Below are 26,341 nucleotides of genomic sequence, written 5' to 3'. Positions count from 1 at the left end.
CTAAACCAATGTAATTATCTCACCTCTAAACCAGCCAGTGATTTCAAGAGACCAATATGTGCTGGGCGGTGGCTCTTAGGAACAGAGGTCAAGAACAAAATAAAATGGGTCTCAAACCCAGATCTTCTGTTTATTGTTCCAACCTGTATAGTCCACTAAACAACCTAATTTAGAAAATAATTAAGCATGTATAGGTAAAGATTTTTCTTAAGGTATTTTACAGTTGATTGCACAAGACATTCACTTCATTAAAGGCACAGGTACCTATAAATCATCATAGAGCCTGGTTAAAATTAATAACTTCAGAACTGTATTACATAATTAGACCAATTGAAGGCATGGCTGGAACAAAGCAGTATAAAACTAGGAATTGAGTATAAAAACCCTGCTATAAAGCTAAAAGCATTGTTTAAATCCATCCATTTTCTATCAACATCTGTGCATCTGCCCATGATGCCTCCCTGCCTAACGAGTTCAACACATTTTATGCTTGGTTTGAAGCCAGCAACACAGAACCAGTCAACAGAGCTGCACCCTCCGCAGCTGACCAGGTGCTCTCGTTGTCTGCAGATGAGGTGAGGAGATCTCTGCTAAAAGTGAACACACGCAAGGCTGCAGGACCTGACGGCATATCCAGTCACATCCTCACAGCCTGCGCAAATCAACTGGCAGGTGTATTTATTCACTGACATTTTCAACATGTCTCTGGCCCAAGCTGTCCCCACCTGCTTCAAGACAACCACCATCATCCGAATACCGAAGAAAACCACAGTGACATGCCTTAATCACTACCGCCCGGTGGCACTAACCCCTGTTATCATGAAGTGTGTCAAGAGGGTGGTCATGGGGCACATAAAGGACACGATTCTAGACACACTGGACCCGTACCAGTGTGCCTACCGGCCCAACAGATCCACAGATGACGCAATCTCCATTGCCATACACACTGCCCTATCCCATCTTGATAAAAAGAACACATACGCAAGACTACTATTCATCGACTTCAGCTCAGCTTTTAACACTATCATTCCAGAGAAACTAGTCAAGAAACTCAGTACACTGGGTCTCAACACCACCCTCTGCAACTGGATTCAGGACTTTCTGACAGGCTTGGAAACCACAGCTCTGGCACACTAACTCTGAGCACCGGGGTCCCCCAGGGGTTTGTGCTTAGTCCATTGCTCTACTCCCTCTACATGCACGACTGTAAGGCCAAACATAACACAAACTCCATCATCAAGTTTGCCGATGTCACCACAGTTGGAGGTCTGATCACAGACAATGATGAGAGGGCCTACAGGGAGGAGGTCAATCTCCTTACAACATGGTGTGAAGACAACAGCCTCACCCTCAACATCACCAAAACAAAGGAGCTGATCGTTGATTTCAGAAATCTGCAAAACGGTCATACCCTATCCACATCAACAGGGCTGAAGTGGAAAGGGTCAGTAACCAGAAACTTCAAATTCCTTGGCGTCCATATCACCAAGGACCTCACATGCTCTCTCAACGCCATTTGTCTGATTAAGAAAGCACAACAGGACCAGACTTCTGAGAGCTAGCTAAATAGCATTTCGTTTTAACATATACCTGTGTATGAGTATAATGACAATAAACTTGAACTTGAACTTGACCTCTATCCAATAGGGCGTGAGGGAGCCAGAGCCTATCCCAGCAAGCAACGGGTCAAATAAGGATACACCCTGGACGAGACGCCAGTCAATCGCAGGGCAGACAGAGATACTGATACACACGGCAAGCCAAGTTTCGCAGAATCCAATTAACCTACCAGTATTTTTTTGGGCTATGGGAAGAAATCGGAGAACTCAGAGGAAACTCACATGAACACTGGGAGAGCATAGAAACTCCACAAAGATAGCATCCCATCCCATGAATTGCTACCCGCTGCCACCATGCCAACCTAATTTAAAAATGCCTTTTTTAATGTTCTGAAATTTGTAATTCTTCCAATTTTGGTGAGAATTACAAAACAAAAGTTTTTAAAAAGGATGCTGCAATGGATCAGAGTAGGATACACCGGCCAGCAAAACACAACTAAGCCCTAAATATTAACAAAGTTCACATTTATTTTAATGTCAATTTTTCAGCAATGAAACAATTTCTAGAGCTACAACAGAGCTGTATGAAAGAATCCTGTTGGGTTGGATGTTAACGGGAGGCTTATACAATGGATTAAGGATTTTCTAACAGATCTCCCTCGGGAGGTTCTTATGAACAATACATTTTCAAATGAAATTGTTTAAAATACTGATGTTCCCTAGGTCTGTTTTGTGACCGTTACTATTTTAAATCTATACAAATTAAATTAATATGCAGAGAATTTAATTGGTCTACTACATCCTACTAGATGGCCCTTGTTTAATGGGGATGATACAGAAGGAGTAGAGAATTAATGTGAACAGACATGTAAACTAGAAAGATGGTGTCAAGTGAACCATGCTTCATGTCAATGTTGATAAAACCAAAGAACTGGCTACTTGTGATAGTAATATGTCAGATTTTTAATTTCTCTCCCTTACTAATCAGCCTGTGGAGGCTGTTTAGTTTTTAGTGTTTCAAATACTTAGGAACAGTAATAGATGAACGTTTATGCTTTGCAAAGAATACGAATGACATTTTTAAGAAGTCAGGATATATTTTTGATCAGGAAGCTGAAAGAGTATAGGGTGAGTCAAAATTCTAAAAGAAGGTTTATAGAATGTTGGTAGAAAGCATCGTTACTTTTGGTATCACTGTATGAAAGCTGGAGGATTAAGAGCAAGGGAAAATTGGCCAGATTTGTTAATATTGCTAGTAAAATTATTGGTCAGCCACAGAAACAGCTTAAAGATCTGTATTATACTACAGTTCCAAAAAAAAGTCAAGTTATGCTTGAGGAGACCTCCTTCATTCCTATTTCCAATTGCTAACTTCAGGGAGGTTTTTGAATGCCTGTGGCCAAGAAATATGTATACAAAAAATCCTTTATGCACTGTGCAATCTCTATATTAAACACAGCTAAGTGACTGTTTCCTGAAAGAAGCTATCAGATTACTGGTAGTGTAAGATGGGCAGAGAGATGTGTTGTTTGTTGTCTACAACTATTGTTTGTTTTTAAACGGTATTTGTTATGCTGAGTGTTATTTGTTGTTTTTTTGTAGTTTTGTATAATCCTGCGAAGACAAATTTACACCCTTTTGGAAGGACAATTACACTAAGTTACATCTTACCGATCAGAATAAGTGAGGAATCCATCATAGCTGAAACTCATTAAAGAAAAAAAAAATAGCAATACTATTACAATTATTACTAATACTAATACATTACCATTACTATGGTAATGGAGTGCTCAGTATAGAACAAATTTATGTGGAACAAGGTAATGGGTAATCAGCTAAAGCCCCTTTATCACCCACTGCTAGGATGTTTTAGAACATCTCTGTCATGAAGACGTCTCTGACACGGCCAGCATGAATTGGGGCGACGATGTAGGTGTAACAGACCAGGGGGAGTGGCTGGCTCACAGCACCTCGAGCGTAAGAGAGGCTAGAACAGATCAGCGCAAGTCTGGGGCAAACCGACCACTTCCTTCTGCCAAGCAGAGTCCGGGAGCAAGGGGCCTCCAGGGTGTTGAAGCCTCCAGGCCTCCATTTTTTTCCCGTAGGAACGACAACAACGTTTAATGCACAATAAAAACTAAAGAACCATAATTCCACGGGTCTTATCCAGTGTTGTTATGACAATTCAACATTGATTGTCTGTAATAGATCTTTACTTATTTCGACAAAAAATAAAAAACAAAAAGTTGTAATAAAAATTAACAAAATAGAAATCTGGTCAATAAAAAAGACATGTAAAGTTTGATATGTTTAATTTGAAAACTCGCTTTAAAACTTCATAATAGAATCCATTATTATTCTGATTATTGTTATCATGCTCAAATAAAATACTGTATTTTTCTGAATTAAAATTAAGGGGGTTATGACTCTTCTAAAAATTCTTCTTTTGGTTAGTGGAGTAGTAACCCCTTTTATTTTAATTCAGAAAATGACAGTATTATACCCGAGCATGAATTTGTAAGCACAGTGCTGACAAAAAGATTAACAAGGTGAAACATACTGTACTCAAAAAATTCCTCTGGAATATCACTCTGCCGAACAGAGTTCAGACTAACACAAATCACAAATTGAGATGCAATATGTTGGCATAGATCCCTTGTAACTAAGAGATCCCTCTTCTTAATTTACCTTTCTCTCTCTGACTCACTTTCAGTTTCGTTTCTCCTCATCTCCACCATAGGGCCTAGCTGAATTGATTATTCAATTACTATCGCTCTTTCTTAGTCTGGCTAAAAAATACTGAACTTTAGGTCTTTATTCAAAGTGTGTTCTGATTAAACCCTAGACTCTAGTTTTCTAACCAGTCTCAGCTCGGAACCTCAAACCTTTAAAGATCTTTGAATTGGCTGCTTTGATCCAGGACTGAGAATTACAGTATACATCCTAAGTATGCAAGGGTCTGTGATTCTATTTTTTATGTCCTTTCTGAAAATCAATTTTCGTGCTCTTACATTTGCAACTGTGTGATGCACTTTTATTAACTTTATTCATGAAATATATAAAATAAAGATTATTTTAATGTCACCCTATTAGAATTACTATTTCTCAGAGATGAGAAAGTGTGGTTAACTAAAATACAAGAAATTGATGTACTAAACAAAACCATAAAAAACTGAGTTAACAAATCTCCAGAAGTAACATATATTCTAGCTTCTTAGTATTCTGAATGGATGACATTCAAAGGATAACACCTACTACGGAAATAAAACACACATTACACTGTTTTATTTCTGTTTCACAATTTTCTCTTTTTATTTTTATTTTTCATTTATAAGGAAACCATGCGTCAAGCCTTGCTGAATAACAGTGAAAGGGAAATTTTTACAGGCAGGTTTCCCTCGACCCACCGAACCAAGCAACGCAGACAACCAGAAGCTGGCCTCCGTAGCCCATTTTTTATGGGTTAGGCTACGAAAACCTAGGGGCAAGGAGAGTTTAGTTTTTTTGTCGTTTCTGGGGGTTTGCTTCTTTGTCTGGCACGTTGATACGCTGCTTCGAGGTCAGTGCTCATGGGATGGAATGTCAACATGGCACTGGATCTGCACACCAGGGTCCCCATACGGGAACGCTGGTCCTGCCCTTGGCAGCAGACCACTCCAGCTCCTCCTGCAGATACACAAACAGCACCTGGTCAATGCGCAGTCAGCAGCAAACACCCACTTTCCCCATTTCTTTCCCAACCAGTGTTAAAAGCATCAGCCTCCTGCATGATAAACAAGTTCCCAGACGCAAATGAGGTTTTGTCTGACCTATCCTGTGTGAGACGCTTTGTCACAGTTGTAAAAGCTCACCACTGTAATATTGCCAAAAAGAGTTTTTTGGCATATGTACACCTACATTGGAATTCTTAATACTGTGCAGAAGCTCTAGTTTACATCATCACTGAGCATCTCTGGCAAAGCCCACTATATCCCGGGGGCTCAGTACATTAAATAAAGTTTAAATGACATCCCTGTGTTTGGTTGCTGACAAAAGCTGATTTCTACAAATGATTACTCTTTGTACCGCAAACAAGAGAGCTGCGAAAAGGTATACTATTTAGAAAATCATATTTCACAGCCAGAATTGCAGGTGTGTTTCTATACGAAAGACCTCAACACCACTGTAGGATCTCTGTTCGACTATCGGCTTGATAAAGACCATCCATGTTTTGAGTTACATAATGGTTTTTTCAGCAAAAATACAATCTGGAATTCCCCAAAAGTGAATTTAATGAAAACAACTGATGTTAGAGCTGCAAAAAGCTTCCTTACCTCCGAAAAGCGCTAAGCAAGCAGAAAGGGTGGGGGCTCCATCGGGACTGGCACCCTGTAAAAGAAAACAGCACGAACCTGTTAGACTACAAAACAAAGAAGGAACACTACACGGAACAGGTAAATAAAAACATGCTCTTGTAGATTTTAAGGCGAATCCTAAGCGGTCTTTACATCTACTTTACATCACAAGTCAAATAAAAAAATAAATTTTAATGCACAACGTTTCTAAATTCGAAAATGTTTCTTGTTGTTTTCGAAGCACAGACGAGTATTTTGCACTAAAGGCAAAAATAGTATCGACTATATTATCGATTAACGCTTTTTTAAAAAGCATTAAAGGTCTCCTTCATAACGTATGCTTTAGTAAAAATGATATATGAACTCAATCTATAAAATAAAAATGTCACTTTTTTATTGATATTAGATGTCAAATACGCATTTACAGAACATGAATCTAACGAAATCACAGTATTGCTGACACCGATTTAGGAAGTAGTAAAAAGATTTTCTAGATCATGTCAAACTTACCCCATCAGCCGTTCCGCAGATTACTCTGCAGGACGAAAGGAGCGAACGAATCCAAGTTATTGATTTTATACCAAAACTGTCTCAACGTCATGAACAGTCTCCACCTACACTAGAAGATTCTGTTTCTATGCGGAAATCCACCGTTTAGTATTGATGACCAATTTTAACACAACAACGGAGGTGCTAAAAGTTTTGTAAACCTAAGATTTGTTGATAATGTTGATAATAATTTAGGAAAGGAACTAAAGTATATCCAGTATTTGGGTGACCATAAATAATTTAAATGACACATACAGTATGACCCACCCTCTTAAGTTTCAATTCTCTTACCGACTCTTAACTTTCGTTTCTCTCTTGTCTCCACCCAAAGGCACAGCCTTCTATTATTATTATTATTATTATTATTATTATTATTATTATTATTATTGCAGACACTTTAAAAAGGGACTTTTATATTTTTTGCCTTGCTTAAAACAATTTTGTAAAGTGATTTAGATGCGAACGCTTAATTCAATGGGAAAAGTGCCTTTGGTTACCACTGCCAAAATAACTTTAAAAACGTAATTATTTGTAAAGGAAGGACATTTTTTCTTAAATGTCCTCTTGAAATGTCTATTAAGTAAACTTTTTTCAGATTTAAAATTCATAATTGCAAATGCAAAATTATTTGCGAACCATGCAGTTCACACGATTAAATTACAGAAGTTTATATCTGTTAAGACGAATAATAACTACATACAGTATACATACAGAACCTGTCAGTTATTCTTCCATAAGCCTTCAAGCTATAGACAGTTATGACAGACATTTAATTTAGTGTTGTGTCATGCTTTTGCAGAGTTAATTTTATGCTTATCGACCAAATTAATGAAACCTTCTTAAATCATACATAACGCCACTAATTGAACATTCGATTATCGACCTGACAGTAAACCTCTCTTTAAGATGAGCGTTACGTGAGATATGGCATAATGCAAGGTTTGTACTTGTCGCCTCTTGTTTTCCTTAACAAACTCAAGCTATTTCTCTAATACCAATGAAAAACTGCACGATGAAATTGGTGAGTCTAATACAAATGTATTAACTTTAACAAAAAACTATACATGAAGCCATTTTAGTCCAAATGTCATGGTGAGGGTTGGAGCAGAAGATCAGAATCCTGGAAATGTTTACTGCAGAGCTCAGAAATGTCGTGATTCAAACCATGCAAACAGCTTGGAACGCCTAGTGTTTAAACACAGGAAAACATCCCATTAAGAACTTACAAACGAAATCAGCTTATTATAATCAGCTGGGCCACCACCTTAAATAGCAACCTCACTGGCAGCCTGTATTTCTTTCATCCAAAACTCTGATGCAAAATAATTATCTGTGAGACTTAGAATTGATATTTCCAGGTGGTGAAAGCTGACGTTTGTTTCTCTGAAGAAGTAGTTCACATTTTAAGCAGGCTTAAAATGGAAAAACAACAACACTATGACTAAATGTAAGGTAGGTATGTTAAGAATTGGAAGAGTTTCAGGCAGACAGCCTCAATCTACAAATTGAACTTAAAAGAGTAATCATGAGTACTTAAAGAGTAATCAAAGAGACAGAGACTGACAGAGCTTTCCTTAATTGTGGACTATAAGAATAGCACCTGTGTTTGGTCAACTCCTACGCAGAGAAACATTAATTCACAATGAACATAGTTCAAAAAAAAGTTCAGTGAAGATGACAACTCCCAGCTCACTTCCTGCAAAAATAATGATTCCTTCCTTCCCAGCAACCTTTGCTGTGCACTCCTCTGTCAGCCCTATTACTATCAACAGTACCTTGATTGTCTGCATGTGAGGCTCTGACTCCTTCATCTTGAGAGCCAGTTTTAGCCCTCTGGGTTCACATCAAAGAATACTCCAATATCTTACATAACCACAGAAATCCATCAAGTTGTGGAGATTTTCTTGAAAACGTATTAATACTTGAACTTCTTTTAAACGCCCTACAGATAGGCGTTAACATCTGGAGGGAATTTCCTTTAAGCCTAAACAAAATCCTATTAGACTCCTCAAATAAGTGCGGTCTGTATGGCAGCGATGGGATGGACAGCTTTGCTAGTCTTGAAGATGATATGTCCCATTTTATTTCCAAAAGCAAAACATGCATGGACACAAATTATTCAACACTGTCCTCCACCTCAATATTTCTTCCAAGGTGCCATCAAGGACAAAATTACGAAAATGTTCATTTTACTGAATGACCACAAGTGCAAGGCATGAAGTGTATTTCTATTTAGCAAGGAAATTTACAGTATTTTAATCAACTAGATTAAGGGAAAAAACACCTTCTATTACAGTTTGGTACAAAGACATTTTTTAAGTACTTCCACTTGAAAGGCTTAATACAGTTCGGAAGGGGAATGACAGATCTTTCCTTAAACAGTGGTCGGCTGCTGTAGAATAACTACCAGCGGAGGTAACAGAATTGTCGCTAGAAGAGCTAGGAGGCATTGGAAGATTGGAGATTTCTTTGTATCTCGAACTTTATATTGTATATTATTTCCTTTCATAGTGTTTTTTTGTTCTCTTCATCGTATTTTTCGTTATTAATGGATGGTGTTTGAACATCATTGAAAATTATTGTAAAAATCTCTATTTTTGTGAAATCAAACAGCTGAAGTTGCACTCTGTCAAGGGTTCATTTGAGCCCACAGATTCTCAATCATCTTTTAGAGCCTGGTTAATCACTAACCAGCCATCAGTAACTGCATACTTCGTTTTAGCAGTCGTGCACCTTACTAAAAGCTCCTACAGAGAGGAGCATTTCAGATGTACTGATAGCTGACCAGATATTTTAATGGTCAGATATCTACAACGGTGTACAGTATTATCGACCATCTGTTTATATCACAGTTTTTTAAACAAACCAAACAGGAAGAAAAAAATGAACAACACAAAGCTCCTAACAGCATGACAGGAAATTAAGTTGCAAAGTGTGGTTAACGGAAACAAGTTTACACAATTCATAAGTAGGTGACATTTTAATCAGCTTGGCAGGACACCTAAGAAAATCATAAGGCTTACTCAGTTCAGAGTGTAAGAAAAGCAGTCTCTCATTTTCATAATTTAGTCTGAATATTCACCTAAAGGGCAATGACTACAAAGAAAAGAAAACAAATGTTTGTGGCAAATAGTTTAACTTGAATGTGTTCATGAAAAGGATGTATAAAAACATAGTTCCTGCATAGTAAAGACTGTCTAAAGGTGACTTTTTACACCCAGTTCTGTTAAAGTTTTATTGATCACTGAACTCAGTTAAATTAAGTACATCCTAGTTTTAATGTATAATTGGAGACAAGGCTAGTACTGGACTACCTTTTAATGAGCTGATGTAAAAATACATAATGAAATATTTATTAGGCAATCAGCACAAATTTGTATTGGTTCTCCTGCTTCAGAGCACTCACTACATGTCTTCCCTGACCTTCAGACAACTATACACCATAACCTTTTCAAGCAACACTAAACGTAAATGTAAAAAAAGAATCATGCACAGTACAATTTTCCCACTTTTTAATAACTTGCACCTTTAAAAAAACAAAACCAAAAACATGGACATGTTGAGCTAACATTCAAAAAGGAACATTGTAATGGTCATCTCTGATCAATAGCCTTGCTGTGGTGGTTTATGCTAAAGGTCTGTAACCAAGGTTATTTTTTGTTTATGGTCTTGTTTTTGTACAACAAAAGGAATCACTATGGTTTGTACTCTGTTTGCTTCATGCGTGTTTAGGAATAGGGCACCGTGGAAAGGTACTTTTTCAGAAACAGAGGGTAAAATTACAATAGGACCCACAGCACTAGCCTGCAAGCTCTGTCCCCGTTTTCCTTCTTGCACCACGAGCAAAAGCTGCAATTATCAAAGCACTGTACAAAACTCAATAATGCAACATCATGTACCGGCACTGAAGATACAGTTTAAAATGAGAGAAGTGGGGGGGGGAGTAAAGATGTATTCCTTTGCAAGTGTAGTCCTGAATAAGGCTGATCAATCTTTCTCCATTAGATCATAAAGGATACAAAACATAACTGGGTAATAGGGAAATGCAACTGGTATTGATGGAAATAAATGGCCTGTGAAATTACTTTAGCAGTGGGCCTGTCTTATTTTATTTTGATTCCTGTGACCTCCCTTTACTGCATGAACACCCAACTCTGGCCAATTGATTTCTGCTGAAATTCAACAGAATTGCAGGGGAGTGCTGTCACAAGGAAGGCCATTAAGCTGAAATGATAAACATATTACTTTTGTGGCATGTGTCAGAAGTGTTGCACTCCAGAGACGCAAGACAGGATGTAGCACTGTCTCACCCAGTCTCGCCTATTGTCCACTCTACTTTCTGCTGTACCAACTTTCTCAAACGGTCTGGAAATTGCTTTTTTTGTCATTTAAAAACATGCAACTTAAACTTTTCAGAGAAGGGGCTAGGGTAAAAAAAAACAAAAAACAAGACTAATTAACATTGGGAATAACAAGATAAAAGAAAAAAAGAGTTTACAACAGGAACTGATTGCAAAGTCCATAACTTCAAGTTCTACCAGACAGACACACTGATAATTTAGACAAATTTCTCTGTAAAATATCATTTCACGCTCTCGCGCACACTTTCTCTCTTGTTCGCTTCAGTTCTTGCTTCTTTTGCCTCTTTAGCGCTTCGACAATTCATTGGATAACCAGTCGAGTCCTTCGTATAAACCAGTGCCTTGTGTGGCACAGGTGGCCTGGACATACCACTGCAGAACAAGGGGAAAGAAAGCAAAAACGTTACCATAAGAGGCTATAACTCTGTAAGACATTTATTGTACAGCAAGCTCACCTTGTAGCTCATGTTTGTTCTACAACTCCCAAAACAGAACTGACTACTACTGATGTTGTGTACAGCTTTTTTTGTAAAAAAAAAAAACATGTTATTTTTGCAGAGTGTACAACCAGGAGTAATTTGGGCTGTATAGTGTGCTGTAGATTAAGCATGTTTCTCACCTGCTTACAGTGGTTTTATTTTTATTCCAATGACGAATGGTTTTCTGACTTAACAGTGAGCAAGGACTATACTGCATACAAAAAATATTTGTAGCAGCACTCGGTACTCATTAGACTCCTGCGTGTGACATACCTCATCCTCTGCTGGAATGGAATTTTTCCTTTGATTAAATATACTTATCCTGTCTGTTTTATTGAGTTGTCACTGAAAAATTAAAATTTGCTAGTCAAAGTGGCACACAATATATACATTACTGGTCAATTCACATTGGCTGTATCACGCAACTGATTTCCAATATAGTCCAGTACAACCATTAAATAAAGGTTTTTATAAAAGCAGAAAGAAGTTTTCAAATTAAAAATGACACTCTTGCAAATAATGTGTGATTATCTAGCATTGTAACCTGGGGTGGACAATTCTAGAGTGGCATTTGAATGAATTACATTCCAAGAGAAAAATACATTGTTCTATAGGCAGATCAGTATTATAGACATAAAGTAGCCTGAACCCACCAGAGGATGTAAGCTGACAGTTCTAAAGGTCTGGTACATGTCTCGTCAAAACAGAATTCTACGACTAAGGGAAAGGTTTAAAAAGTGCACCGAGTGTCTACGTACAGTTCTGTTGCGGAGGTTCTGTAAGCCAAGCTTGTCTGTCAGGTCGCTCACTATCATGGCATTTGGTAAATCCTGCTTGTTTGCAAACACTAGTAGAACCGCGTCTCGGAGCTCATCCTCTTGCAGCTGGAAAGAAAGGTCAGTCAGTTCTGAAAAACAAGTCATTTCCCCTCGATGACGGCTGCAGAGAAACACTTATAATCCTCAAACTCTACTCTAGGTGGACACAGATAACAATGGACATGTGAAATAAAAAGCTAAGTGGAATCTAGCTCTCTGCAATAACTTCTTCATGCTCCACCCTTGTGATAAAAATGAAGTCCTCCATGGTTTCCCAAGTTTCCATTCTGAAAGTGATATGAGAGACAAAATATTGGTCTTGCTACAGTGCAGAGAACGGGAACAAATTGTTCAATTTCTGTTCTAGAACAAAAACATTTTTTAAGCAAAGGTGGATGGCAGGTTAAGAGCTATTAATACCCTTTGCCACACAAATACATACCATCTTCTGAAGCTCCTCTGCAGACTCTGTCACTCTCTCTCTGTCATTGCTGTCTACTACGAAGATAAGGCCCTGAAAGATCACATTTCAGAGTAAGCAATGAGCACTTATTTTGGTTGCTGGTGGACTCTTCTTTGGAAATTTGGAAAGTTAAAAAAAGCAGAAGAGAAAATTGCAATAGGAGCTAAAATAAGATTTTGATTTAGTATTTCAACAGCAAAAGATGAAGTATCTCGGGAGTAAGAAGAAGAAACATTTACACAGTGAAATGGAAATGGCTGTTTTCACTTGAATGTTTACCAAGTGAAAAAAAACATGCTTCAGGGTGAGAAAGGACAAACTTTTATTAAATATTATTACCACAAAAATGGGCAGAAATGCTACAGGTACTAGAAACACTAAGATAAATCTCCAGGGTCTGATGGTGTTTTACCAACTTAAGGAAAGAAGAAATGTTATTCATAGGCAGGTAGGAAAATTGTTCTATTCCTCAAAACAGGAGTAATACCTCCTGACTTTGAAACTGCTGGAAATGTTATTCTCGTACACAAAAAGTGATAAAAAATGAATCATTTCATTACAGATCAATAGATCTTATCTTATTTCTACTACATGTAGGGTTATGGAACTGATAATTAGAAGTAAACTGTAAGAGGATGATGTATGGAGATAAGATTTTAGATAGAGGATATTCATCATGAATTTAGAAAATGTGTAGTAAGAATTCCAAAAGAAATTTATGATAACATTTTGCAATAATGACTAATTCTTAAATTCCAGATCGTGGGATTTCTAGGAAGTGCATGTCTACAAATTGAGCTGCAGTTAAAGGATAAAAAAATGCTACAGATGAGAGATGAATATTCAAACTTGGATAATGTACTTCAGTTATCACTATTGTTCTTGTATAACAATGTCTATGATAATGTCTATCAATAATCTAGAAACTGTTAGTACTTAGTAAAATAGTCAGATTTATAAGAAATACCAAGCTAGGAGGATTAGCAAACATTTTAGGAACTGCAAAGGGAATTCCAAAAGACTTCAAGACTGGATAAAACACAATGACTTCTAATTTTATGAAGGTGCAAGTTATTAATTTTATGGTTGTATATTAATTCCATTTTCATTTATATAGTGCCTTTCAAATGTACTCTGACCATTTCTATGCCGTCCCAATTTATGAGTTTACAAATTGATGCCTACATTTTTTATACTTAATACTTTATACAAAACCAGAATGCCCAGACTGATGTCTTCTTAAGATAACCAAAGTATGTATTAGGAAGTTTAATATGTTGAATGAGTAAGTATTCATACCCATGAACTCAATATTGGGTAGAAGCATCACAGACAGCATGGCTGGTGCAAATTTTGTTTAGATTTTTGGGGATAACCCATAAACATTTGCTTCAAGTCTTTCCACAGATTCTCAAGGATATAAGTCAGGACAGTGCCATACAAAACTTTCTGATTCTTAAGCCTCTCCAGTGTAGCTTTAAATCACTGTCCTGCTGAAAGGTGAATTTACAGTCTTTAGAAGAATGAAAAAGGTTTTTCACTAGTATCTGTCTATACATTGTTCTTTCCATTTATACTTCCATCCAGACGAGATCTCCAGTCCCCGCTGAGAAACATCAACATAGCAGGATGCTGCTAGCACTGCCAGCTGCAGGGGTGATGTTGACAGGGAGATGTACAGTCTGGCACAGCCAAACATTTTACATTTAGACCAAAAAGTCCAAATTCGGTCTCATAGGGTGTTCAAAACGCTTTGTTGAAAACGTTATACAGGCTTTAAGATGGCTTGTTTTTAGTTGTGTCTTCCTTCTTGCCACCATGCCATACAGGCTAGTTTTACTGCTGACTGATACACATTTGCTCCCATCTCTGCTACTGAACTCTTTAGCTCTTTCTAATATATTATTAACATCAAAGTATTCCTTGCCAGTTTCCTTGGCAGTGTCTGGGTGGTTAGATGCACTTTCCATTTCCTTACTGAGCAGATTGTGCTCACAGGAAATTCACACTTTTTTTACTCTTCTCCTTATCTGTGCTTTTCAATTACTTTATAGATAGATACTTTATTGATCCCGTGAGGGAAATTGCAGTGAAAATTTCCTTAATTATCCCTGACTTGCTTTGAAGGTTTCAAATTCTTCATATTTCCCTCTGTGCTTGGAATTTACTACCTGACCATGAACCCAAAGAGTTATTATTCTGAAATAGAGAACTACTATTAATGCATGCTGACAGAAGCCACGCAAACTATTGTGTAAGGTAATTTTCTGCAATTTAAATTTTTCCAACAGAAAAGAATTTGAATACTTATGCTAAAACTTTTCCATTTTGCTTCAATATGATTTTCTTTTTCTCCTTTAAATAGATGGAGTACAGTATGTCGTATATAAAACTATATATATTTCAAAGTGTCATGACTGAGAACTATATAGCAACAAAATGTACAATTTGTTCAAGGGTATGAATACTTCTGCCAGGCTCTCTACATAATATATGCAATTACTGACTGAAAAAAAAAATCAAAATCTTGACCATAATACTTTGTACAGTACAAGTGTTACAATTGTCTTTTATGCAAGACAGAAATTATACTGCCAGTTTCCCTTTCAACATGTTCACTGTTACTTCCTGTTTAACGACTGATCTGCACTTTTTTTCTCATTTTAAATTAGGCTGCAGATTTTTAAATAAATTAGCAACTCAAGTTTAATTAAGGTGAAGTTTGCACCCTTGAGAAAACAAAAACAGGTGTTGATATTAGGTCTCTGCTTTGTTTGAAGCAGGAAACCATTGGGAAATAAAAGCCTCTCGAGTTTGCAATTTGCAACTGCAAAGTATAATGACATTCTAGTTCCCTCTATGTCTTTCTCTTACAGTGTGGATTTTCCACCTCCAATATTCTGGCCAGAATATTAGTCTAATCTAAGTAGGCAGACAATTTCAAAGCCAAAAGTCATCAACAAAGAAGGGACAAGGTTTCAGAATGGCTCAGAGCCTGAAAAATGTTAAAAGGTGTTGACTTCAGCACTTCAGTACTATTTGTCTAAACAAACCCAAAGCTCCACCTCCTTTGTCATAACCAAACCACAGCACATGAAAAAAACTCTTCTCCTGTATCTTTAATAAGACCGACTCCACCGCAAGTTATAGATATTAAGCTAATATACTGAGACAGCTCATTCTGCACTTCATTTTGCAAAGCACCTCAGTTCTCCAAGACTTTGCCAAAGGATTAAACATTCTTTCCACATGATAAATACATTAATTGCACTCAAACTGGCTTGCATTACACTGGTTTGAAAGCAGATAAATTCATATATCTGGTAGCTGTATTTTATAACAGTTATAAAAAGATCCCACAACTATCAAAATAAACAGCATAACAACTAGTCTTTTTATATACATTACTTTTACAAGTTAACTTAACTGCTGGGATTGATAACATATTCTTATGTCTTACAAATAGGAGGTTATGAATTAGAGAATTACAGGAAATACCTGTAATAATCATAATCCAGAAACTGTAAATATATACCAAGAATATCCCCCAGCATTTAGTATAAATAGAAGCAACCGAGTTCATTGTTCCCTGGCACAGCTTTTGTGAAAAGAGTAATTAATCAGGCACACCGTGTTAAACAGATTTATTAACAATGACATTGATACACACTAAACAACACAACATACAAGTTGCTCTATTTACACACACAAGGTGGCTCAGGGGCCTGACTCCTGACCAAACACAAAAAAACCCACAATGCAACCAAGCATTCATAACATAAGAACATAACACCTAGAGGCCAACGAGAGAGAGAGAAACCTGCCTTCTAAACTAAAGAGAATATGACAGTTAAATCTCTCTCTATAAATCTGGATGCTACAAAGTGAATGGGAAACCTGTCTGCCCATTCTAAAGATTCATCCACTAACCAGGAGATACCGTTTTTTACCTAAGGATTATCTATGAAGGTTCCCAAAAACACTAGAATGGAAAGCTCCCATAAAGTTCAAATACTCAACTAGAATCTGGTTTGATGTGGTCTAGATGGCTGACCTGAGCAAGTGCCTCTCGCCTGGCATACACTTTCTTCTCTCTCCTTGTATCTTTCTGTATGTCCCATGTTGTTCCTTTTTTATTAACTGTTCCTCGACTATTGATCACTCTTAATCATATATACAGACCCTAATTAATTAACCAAGATAAACCGATGGATTCTGTTGATTAGTGTCTCAGACCCACTTCCACTCAGCTAACACCTCAGCTCCTTTCTTGCTATGAAGCTCCCAAGAACTGCAAATGTTGACACTAGTTGGCAGTTTAACCATTGTCTCTAAAGTCATAGGCAATATCATTGATGTAGTATCAGGTTGATTTTCTGCTTTAACATTTTTTAAATATCTTTATGCTTCAAAGAATAGCCACAGTGAGCTGGTTTCGGGGCAGTCAAGTCCATGTGCTGTTTTTGGAGCTTGTATTCATTTAATATAATTGACTGGAATAGATAATCTTATCCCAATATACTCAGTTCATTCAGCACTTGCAAAGCACCTATTCTCCAAGACTAAAGGAATAAACATTGCTCTGATAAATCATGTTGCGAGAGATAAAAGACATTGAAGCAGATGGGGAAAATTAGTTTTGTGGTATTTTATCCTCTTTGAACACACAAGTCTCAAGTTATCAATTTCAATGCTGTATAAGGAGACATTGTTGCCTTTAAAACTACACCATTCCCCAGTTAGAAAAGCCAGCAAACCTCAGCACAATGGGCTTCATTACTACTAGAATTCCCCACAAATTGTGGTTTTTAGAAGCACTAAGTCCTGTTACTTTGCAATTAAGCAATATTATTTTTTTTTAGACCAAGAGGGTGTACCATTGCACTGAAGGCTTTGAATTCGTATTTCCTTTTTAATATTGATATAATTAATTTGAAAATCTTGTATGGTCAGGAAAAAAAGGCATTTACATTCAGGTCATTGCACAAAAGTGCCTTTACTGACTGCAGCTCTGCATTTATATTCTGCTGACTTTTAAAAAAAAATTAAAACTAGGCCATGTCTGGGAAGTTCAAGATCTCTTTTGCTTTAGATCTCTGGTTTTTAGCCCCAGAGAAAGCTGGGCTCTAGATGGGTCTTATATCCTACAAGGGATCAGACAGGAGAAAGCCAAGGCCAATATAAATGTGATAATAAAGAGAGAATGAAGACAAAGAATCATAAGGTCAATTGCAGATCTGTTTCGTTCCTTTTTTTAAATAGAATTAGTCCTTTTTTAGATTTAGTCCTGCACAGAGATCTCAGCAAAAATGTGCAAAATTAGAGGAATTTTAAAACATTTGCAAAACAGATCTCCAAATATCATGCATAAATACACTGATCATCAAAAGAAAATCAAGGAAAGTACAAACTATATTGAACAGACATGAGACAAGGTACTGTACAGATACAGAAAAGGCGGATCTTTATCTACTCTGAAAGCCACAGCAGGCTGGTAACTTGTGGGGCCACCATTGGAAACAAGACAAGATGAACATCTGCAGCATGTCTTTATCGATATTATCATATTGGGTTTGATCTCATTCCTCTTGTAGAGCCAGGACACTGTTCTCAGTGCCCTAGATGTCACAATTCATTTCAGATTATCCCACAAATGTTCAATGGGAATGGGGTCCCAGTTCTCTCACTTGGGGGTGATTTAGTGCTTTAAGCATAAGTCAGTTACCCGTCACCTACCATGACATGTTGTGATCAAATAGAATGATGCCAAAGAGATTTAATCTAATATTAAAATCCATATATTTTATTTTCTTAAAACAGAGTGAAAATGTGTGTTTGATTTTCAGTCAATATTACCTGTAAGTTCCTTGTTCTAGTCTTGTTAACAGTTGGAAAGGCCATTCGAACAATCAACATTTATTTTGGTGCTAAGTGATCCTAACTCATGTGAAAAATTCTTGAAAGGACCAAGGTGTCTAGACTTAAAGCAATGACTTCACATTTACCACTACATGTATTTCCTATTTATAAAAAACAGACACCTCCTTATATCAGATCCTTATTTAAGAGATTCCCAGAATAACTGCTGCTTCTGATATCTATACTTTTCAATAAACATGATAAAAAAAGAAAAGTCTCTCTCATCATTTCCTGCTGAGACTAAAAAAAGTCTAGTTCTTTTAAGGCATCAACTCAAGCCCTGCAGCAACAAATTGTCTGCTGTTCTCTGTGTAATAGAAGTAACAGTGACCAATCCTAAATACAGTGTTCCACATGAGGCCTTACCAGAGCAAATTTAGAGTTTCATCATAAATTCTCTGAACTTTGTTTTTACAATCTTAAGACACATAAATAGGTACTATTTTATTTTACAGGACTACAGACTGCACTGGAAGTGAGTGGTTTCACATCCCAGATGGAGCCTGAGGTTAAACCCCTGAGCAGAGTACTTCACTCAAACGGCTCTAAAATGTAAAAAGGTACAAATGTAATTTGTTTTGGATAAAATCCCAAAAAGAAGTAACAATAGAAAAAGAAATTCTCAGGTACTTTCCACTTCCATTTTTATTATCATTAAAACCTCTTTAAGTGTACCCAACAAGCAACAATATTGCCTTAGTAAAACAGACTTGACCTATTACTCTACATTGTGCTTATCCGATTGAATTTCCATAGCAGCTTCAAGATGGGTTACTTATATTTTGTAGCATCTAATTTAAACGCTATTAAGAGATTAAGATGAAAAACAAGAATGTTCACAGATGTGCAGATTCCAGTGGGGCTTATAACATCCAGAAAAGACAATACTCCCAACAAGATCACTGTGGCATGTAATATAGCCAGTTCTATATCTATCTCCACAAGGCACCATCAGCACCTGTTAAATGCCCTAGGATGCCCTAAATACACACATTTGTCCCCAAAATGAGGGACCAAGGGTGTTAAAGGGGGAGACCAGAGACTGCTTCGCCTGCCAGCAGTGAAGCAGAGAAGCAGCCTGGCTTTTCACACTGTGTCAGTGCTATACCTGCGTGTTCTGGAAGTAATGTCTCCACAAGGGGCGAATTTTGTCCTGGCCACCCACATCCCATACTGTGAAACAGATGTTCTTGTATTCCACCGTTTCCACATTAAAACCTGGAAAAATCAAAGCACTTTTTTAAAACAATGAATTCATCAGCAGAAAACTTAAAAAATAAACCACTGTGCTTGTTTTTAAGATTATTTTTCTCCTAGTGGCAGTAAAAAGTAGTTTTAAAACAGTTAATAAAATAATCACAGCGCACTGATGCGGTTACCATTGAAACTTACTCTTTGGGTCTCACATGCTTTTTATATTTTGAAGGTGCTTTTCTGCATGTACTTGGCCCTTAATTGAAAGATACAGAGTACTTAAAATGGACATGGTTTGAAGAGTTTTTTTCTTACAGTTGAGACCGTAGGAAGCCGGTCCAACAAATCAAGAACAGAATATTCTAGAACACTGTTGCAGTCTGATCTCACCTGATCAGCTGTGGAAACAACACTTTCTCTGTAACAGAGGTCGCCCAGATATTACAGGTTTCACTTCACCCAATATCCCTGCATGTAGCCACGTTCATGTTCGACAAAAACTGTAAAACTGTGAGTTGCAGCCAAGTGGAATTAAATAAGTTGGAAGAATTGTGTACTACAAGGAGAGTCCCAAATGTAAATAATTTACATTAATAAGTAGTATTATATTGTTTTAAACCACTCTGAAAAAAACATGAAAACTAGGTGTGTAATCCCGGCATCCTGGCCAAATTTCCCATTGGCCCATACCAATCATGGCCTCCTAATAATCCCCATCTATGAATTGGCTTAATTACTCTGCTCTCCTCCCCACTGATAGCTGATGTGTGGTGAGTGTTCTGGTGCACTATGGCTGCTGTCGCATCATCCAGGTGGATGCTGAACATTGGTGGTGGTGGAGGGGAGTCCCCAATACCTGTAAAGCGCTTTGAGTGGAGTGTCCAGAAAAGCGCTATATAAGTGTAAGCAATAATTAATTATTATTAACTAGAGAGATGAGTGTGAACCATCAAATGCTTTTACTGAGAACAAAGTGTACTAATCTAGCACAAAGCTTTGGCTCCTATGAGCCAGAACTTTAAGACATAAAACTGTGAGGAACTGGTATTCTGCTGAGCATGCACACTTCTTTTTGAGGGGACAAAACCTTGTAATCTTCACTTGAAAGAGTGCTTCGTCACTGAACAAGCTGTTATCCGAGGTATTGTTTGACAAGAAATGGACGCGAATAATGGTTGTCCTAAAACAGGAAGGAGTGGACAAACCAGTGCTGCTCTGGAGCAGATCAGCAAGATAAAAGGACACACCCACACAATGATTCACAGACCAAGATGATTTTCATTATTGCGTTTCTTGTATTACACAATTCACAATCCCTTGACGGGTAGTTATCAGGCTCAATAAGACCAGATTCCAGTCCAAAGAGAAGAGGTGGATGAGAGTTCAATCCCCTACCGGGTTATAAGAGGAAAAGATGAACTATTTGCCATACCAGTCGTGCATGGAAAATGTAAAATATATCCACATAGGGCAGAATAGCACATAACAAAACAGGCAAATTGTTTCAGCCCAGCAGCTCACAGAGGCTTCTTAATTGTTCTAAAACAGTCCTTCCCTAGATTTGTACTATTATAGAATGACATGACCTTTTCTTGCCAAAGTATTGCTGCTAAAGACACACAAACTGTAAAACAAGCCCATTTTTGAAGTGACGCGTGTTGTCCAGCTGTCTAACATATGCAAAGATGTGGCTAACGAATTTGCACATACAATAACTTCTGCATTTATATACATTTCAAGTCATTGAGTGTGTGCATAAAGATTAAAAGTATCTGACAAGAATATAAAAGGCCTGGTCATTTAGCATAATTTTAGGATATGTTTTCATATCCATAACATAACTGCCCTAAATCCAAAAGAACTTCACATCAAATATTTTGGGGTTTAGACATTTTAAGCAAAGGCCTTACCAATGGTTGGAATGGTAGTAACGATTTCTCCCAGCTTCAGTTTGTATAAAATAGTGGTTTTCCCAGCTGCATCCAGACCAACTGCAAAAAAAACATTAAAGCAGCACAAATTAATTGACAAAATTATAAATAAGATGTGCTGTCAAATGCTTAAAGAAAGTATGAAAACAAGTTACACCAGTGGCTCTCAATCCTGGTCTTGACGGTCCTGTATGCTGTTTTTTGTTACAGTCAGGCCCTTAACCCCTGGTGCCCCTTGGGGTTAGGAACTGATTCTTTGATACTTAGTGCCTTATTACTCACCACAAAGCTCTTAGTTACTTATGATGAATAGCTGGGAATGACAAGCATGATGAAAAGCAAACACTGTGGGATTGACTTGATTCAATGTGTACAGTTGGACACAGTTCAGGTCCCACACCTGAATAAGGGAAGCTAAGAAACTCAGTAATTAAAGGGGTGTAAATGGAAGGTTGGGTGGCTCGGTGGAGTAACTACCATTGCTGCCTCACAGTGCGCTGGGACCATGGGTTCAATTCCTGGGGTGCTTTCAGCATGGAGTCTGTATGTTCTCCCTGTGTTCCTGTGGGTTCCCTCTAAGCTCTTCAGTTTCTTCACGTAGTCCAAAGACAAACTGGTAGGTTAATTGGCTTCTGGGGAAAACTGGCTTTGGTTTGAGTGTGCCTCCCCCCCCAGTGGACTAGAGTCTTGTCTAGAGTGTAGCCTGCCTTGTGCCTATTGCTTGCCAGGATAGGCTTCAGCTCCCCAACAGCCCTGAATTGGATAAAGGGGTTAGAAAATGGATGGATAGATGGACAAGGGTGATTCCACATTCAAAATGCATTCAACTTTACAAAATGAAGGTGGAAAGCTGAAAACATGTTTAAAACTAGGGCTCAAATTGAAATGAATTGATCGGTTTCTGACAAAACAGCTGGAGCAGAACCAGAAAGGACAGGGAGCTCCAAGACCAAGATTGAGAATCACTGCATTACAAGATGTAACCCTCAGGAACAGTGCAGAAAAAAAAGTTGCAAAGTTCACTCTTCAATTTCAATGATAACATTACAAAACAAGAAAATTGGACCCCAATTTCAAGATCTGTCTGCAAAATCAACATCAGCTGTTTTAAAGAAATTGGGGAAGTCTTAACATATGCAGATTTAGTGTTGCAACACTTCCAATAAAGACATGGTGCAATGACTTTCACATAAAAACACACACTTTAGAATGAAAGCAAAAGAAAACAGAAAAAAAAATCTTAAAATAGCAGCTCATTAAATGTGCACAATCCAATCCTCTTAATTTCAGTTCCATGTCATCCCAATTTAATTTGTCTAATCTATAGGAGCGCGCAGACATGCTCATTGCAAAACTGGACAGTGAAGAAAGCTGAAACACCAGACAAAATACTGAGACACAACAGCACAGGAACTAGTGCCTCACATATTTCTTCAAACGACAGGAAGACATTCAGTGACAGGGAAACAAATCTGAATATATTTTAGGAAAATTAACCAAAAATAACTGAAATACCTTAACAGTAAATGTGATCCTTTTTTTATTGTAAACAGATGAACACCACAATTTTAAGTACATCTTGGCCAGCGTCACAAAACACACAAAATGTTGGGAGATGAACCCTTCAGCAGAAACGACTGGATCTCGCCTTGATTTGAGAATGATTTTTTTCCACAATTTTCATCTGGCTCATTTTCCCACACATCCGTTAACCTTCCAGCGTGTCTTTGAACTGTGGGAGGAAACTGGAGTACCCAGCAAAACCCTACGTGAATATGGGGAGAACATAAAAAATCCACACAGATAGCAACCCAGGTCTTGAACTGAGCCCAGTACCCCAGTCCTGCGAGGCAGTAATGCTGAACACTGTCACCCATCTATGGAGCAATTAGCTACAAACTACAAACATCGTTAGATGGGTCAAATGGCTTCCTTTCATTGGTAACATTTCTTAAATTCTTACCAAACTGAGATTACTGCATTAAAAAAGAGAGATGAGTTGAAGTTGAGTATTGGTGCAGCAGGTGGACATCAGGCCATGAGTGTCAACACTAAGTATTTGCCACTGGCAAATAAACACAATAGGGAATCTTCAGAATCTGATGCAACGTGTTTTGGAGTCAGAAATACAGTATTATCCTTGCCATGAAGTTGCAGACAGAACCAGTTAACTTCCATACCGCTTCAAGGTGAAAAACTCTTACTAAACTTCATTTCTACACCATTATAGGAAGATAATCAAAAGCTGCCGTCACGGCCCCCCTCACCAACTCTTGGTGTACTTTATCTTAAGCTACTGAATAGCACCTCAAGAGAAAAGCAACCCCAAAAACAGAAATCTATTTTACAAACTGGTCAAACAAAAAGCATTAGATTGAACTATAAACTCAAACGATTTTTGACTGGACACTTAAATCCCACGTATTTCAATTTTCTTCATTTTTTTTAGTTCATGTTGCTTAATTCCCATATTGGTGGATGGACATGCTCTATCCTGCCGAAGTTCTTTCTAAGGAAGCCTTTTATTCTGTTGTACAGTTCTACAGATCATTAGTGAAGTATTTCTGACTGTCTAGGCATAACCGCTTAAAGGAACCTGAAAGATCCAACAAAAGGCACCAAAACTTTTATATAAACAATGCAAAGTAGGGGTTAAACTACAATACATTTAACACGACACATTCTGACATTTATTTTTTAACTTTTAACTTTTTCATTAGCATTTACAGTACTTGTTGAGGTTCGCAACAGTTTAAAATGTCTGATGCTGTGCATTCTTAAAGCAGAGAAAAACGTTCAGAAGAGACATTGTTTCATCTAGTTTGGTATTGGTAAGAAAAACGAAGTAAACACAGGACAAAATGGAAGAGCCGTGAAAAGAAGTGCACTTTTTTGCACAAAAATGAAAACATTCAATTTAAACTTTGAAGTAGGAGTGACAGTTGAGGTTCCAGTTGTTTGTTCTTGTTTGACTGGAGCCTCAGTGATCAAGATCAAGAGGTTTCACGAGCAACAGCATCAGTGTGCAATGACAGCAAGATGTCATCACCAATGGTGAACAGTGGACACAAGTGCACACGCGAGGGTCATGACAGCCGTGCATTAATTCGAAGAGCAGGGCAAGACAAGCGAGCAACTGCATATTTCAGCCTGCGGCACAAGCTGCCAGTTTGATCCGAAACAATCCGCAGAGAACTCCGCAGAGTGGGATACCACTGTTGGTCTGAAGTGCACAAAGCACTCATCACATTGGGCGGTACATGTTTTAGAGCCCAGTGGTGCAAAGTGCACAAGCAATGGAATACTGAGCATTAGAGAAATGTGATTCAGTCAGATGAAACATCTTTCACCATGTTCCTGACAAATGCTTGAGTGCACCTAAAGCCCAAAAGACTTAGTTTCAACGATGAAGGGTGTTGGGGGTTCCGCAATATGTGGGGAACATTTTCCTAGCGTGGTTTGGGTACACTTATTTACTTAAAAGGCAAATCCATGCTAATGGCTGTTGTTCTGAATTGTTCTGAATTGTGTACCACTCCTCCATATTTGGAGCACTAGTTTTTCCCCAAGGTGAGTTTGTACTACAGTGCGATGACACTCAACACTTCTACCTACAAAAGAAAAAAAATGTTCTGCCTACTTATATGATGTTTTAATCACACAGCAACATACAATATTACAGATAATGAAAATTCTAAATACAAAATAATCTCAGATGTATAACTGGCGACGGTATGACAAGACCATGGCTAGCTCACTTTGGTGCTATACAGTATCTTTGCCAATGTTGCATCACTAAGTGTTCCTTTTACATCCTTAAAAAAGATGGACACAACACTGAAGGCCTAAATAGAGGACTCATATTCAGAACAAACAAGAAATGGAAGAAAATAATGTTTATGTTTTCGCCTTCGAGTTATAATTCCTAACAGTCCATAACCAGTTCCAGTATAGGTTACTTCCCAAAAACAAAACGTTACCATTTTCTAAAACGTGCAGTAACTACATTTAAAACGCACAGACACCGGATTTCTTGCATAATGCAGGAAAGGCATTTCCTAACTGCATTATTTCACAAAAAACGTTGCTAAACGAAATGGAGAAAAGGAATAGGCATTTCGATATCCATCACTATTGTTATTTCCACTCTTTCAACCTCAATGAGCAACAATAGAATTAAATACCTCTCGTAGTGTTATCGTGACTTATTCGGTACTGTTATTAACAAATCGTGCCGTCCCCTTTGTCGCTATGTACAGAATGTAACCACAGAGGCCCCATCTTTTCCTCCTCGTCTCTGGGGCAGCTCTAACAATACCCTCCCTCTGCCTCCGTATTGTCAATGCTTACCCATAAGTATCCTCATTTGTTTCTTGCCAAAAAGCTTGGAGAAAAGCGACGAGATAGTGAGGCCCATGTTGTGCGAGAGTACCCCCCCTTTAACACTTCGAGTGATGTCTACAGTTAGAAACAGAAAACGTTTAAACAGCCCCTATAGAAAATGGGAGTCTCTCTACTGCCTCCTCCTCTGATGCAGGTGCCACGTCCAGGCCAACGCGGAAGAAATTACGTCACCGCTTTCATGAAACTTTATTAGCAATCATAGGGTGTCTCATTTCCAAAACTGCTGTAATAAACCCAATCTGCCCCCAAACGATTCTGTGAGCAACGCTCAGAAAAATGTTCCCGTCTTTGTAAGCTTTATTTTGGGATGTTTGGTAGATGTATGCAGTA

General features: G+C 37.8%; 1 protein-coding gene across 1 annotated transcript; it reads right to left on the bottom strand.

Annotated features, from left to right (window-relative positions):
* Positions 1–4,841: 4,841 nt before the first annotated feature.
* LOC148654594 (ADP-ribosylation factor 4-like) lies at positions 4,842–26,166 on the bottom strand. Its single transcript, XM_088647080.1, has 8 exons — positions 25,958–26,166; positions 21,587–21,667; positions 19,591–19,700; positions 12,543–12,614; positions 12,041–12,166; positions 6,404–11,175; positions 5,873–5,927; positions 4,842–5,225 (listed from the first exon to the last, which is right to left on the bottom strand). Exons 1-6 carry the CDS (start codon positions 26,022–26,024, stop codon positions 11,089–11,091), a joined length of 543 nt encoding a protein of 180 aa, XP_088503206.1. The 5' UTR covers positions 26,025–26,166; the 3' UTR covers positions 4,842–5,225; positions 5,873–5,927; positions 6,404–11,088.
* Between the last annotated feature and the right edge of the window lie 175 nt (positions 26,167–26,341).

Source organism: Lepisosteus platostomus, chromosome 9, assembly GCF_059453375.1.
Source record: "Lepisosteus platostomus isolate fLepPlt1 chromosome 9, fLepPlt1.hap1, whole genome shotgun sequence".
Classification (NCBI taxonomy): Eukaryota; Metazoa; Chordata; class Actinopteri; order Semionotiformes; family Lepisosteidae; genus Lepisosteus; species Lepisosteus platostomus.
The sequence above is the reverse complement of the archived record's forward strand: the minus strand, read 5'-3'. Positions and strand labels throughout refer to the sequence as shown.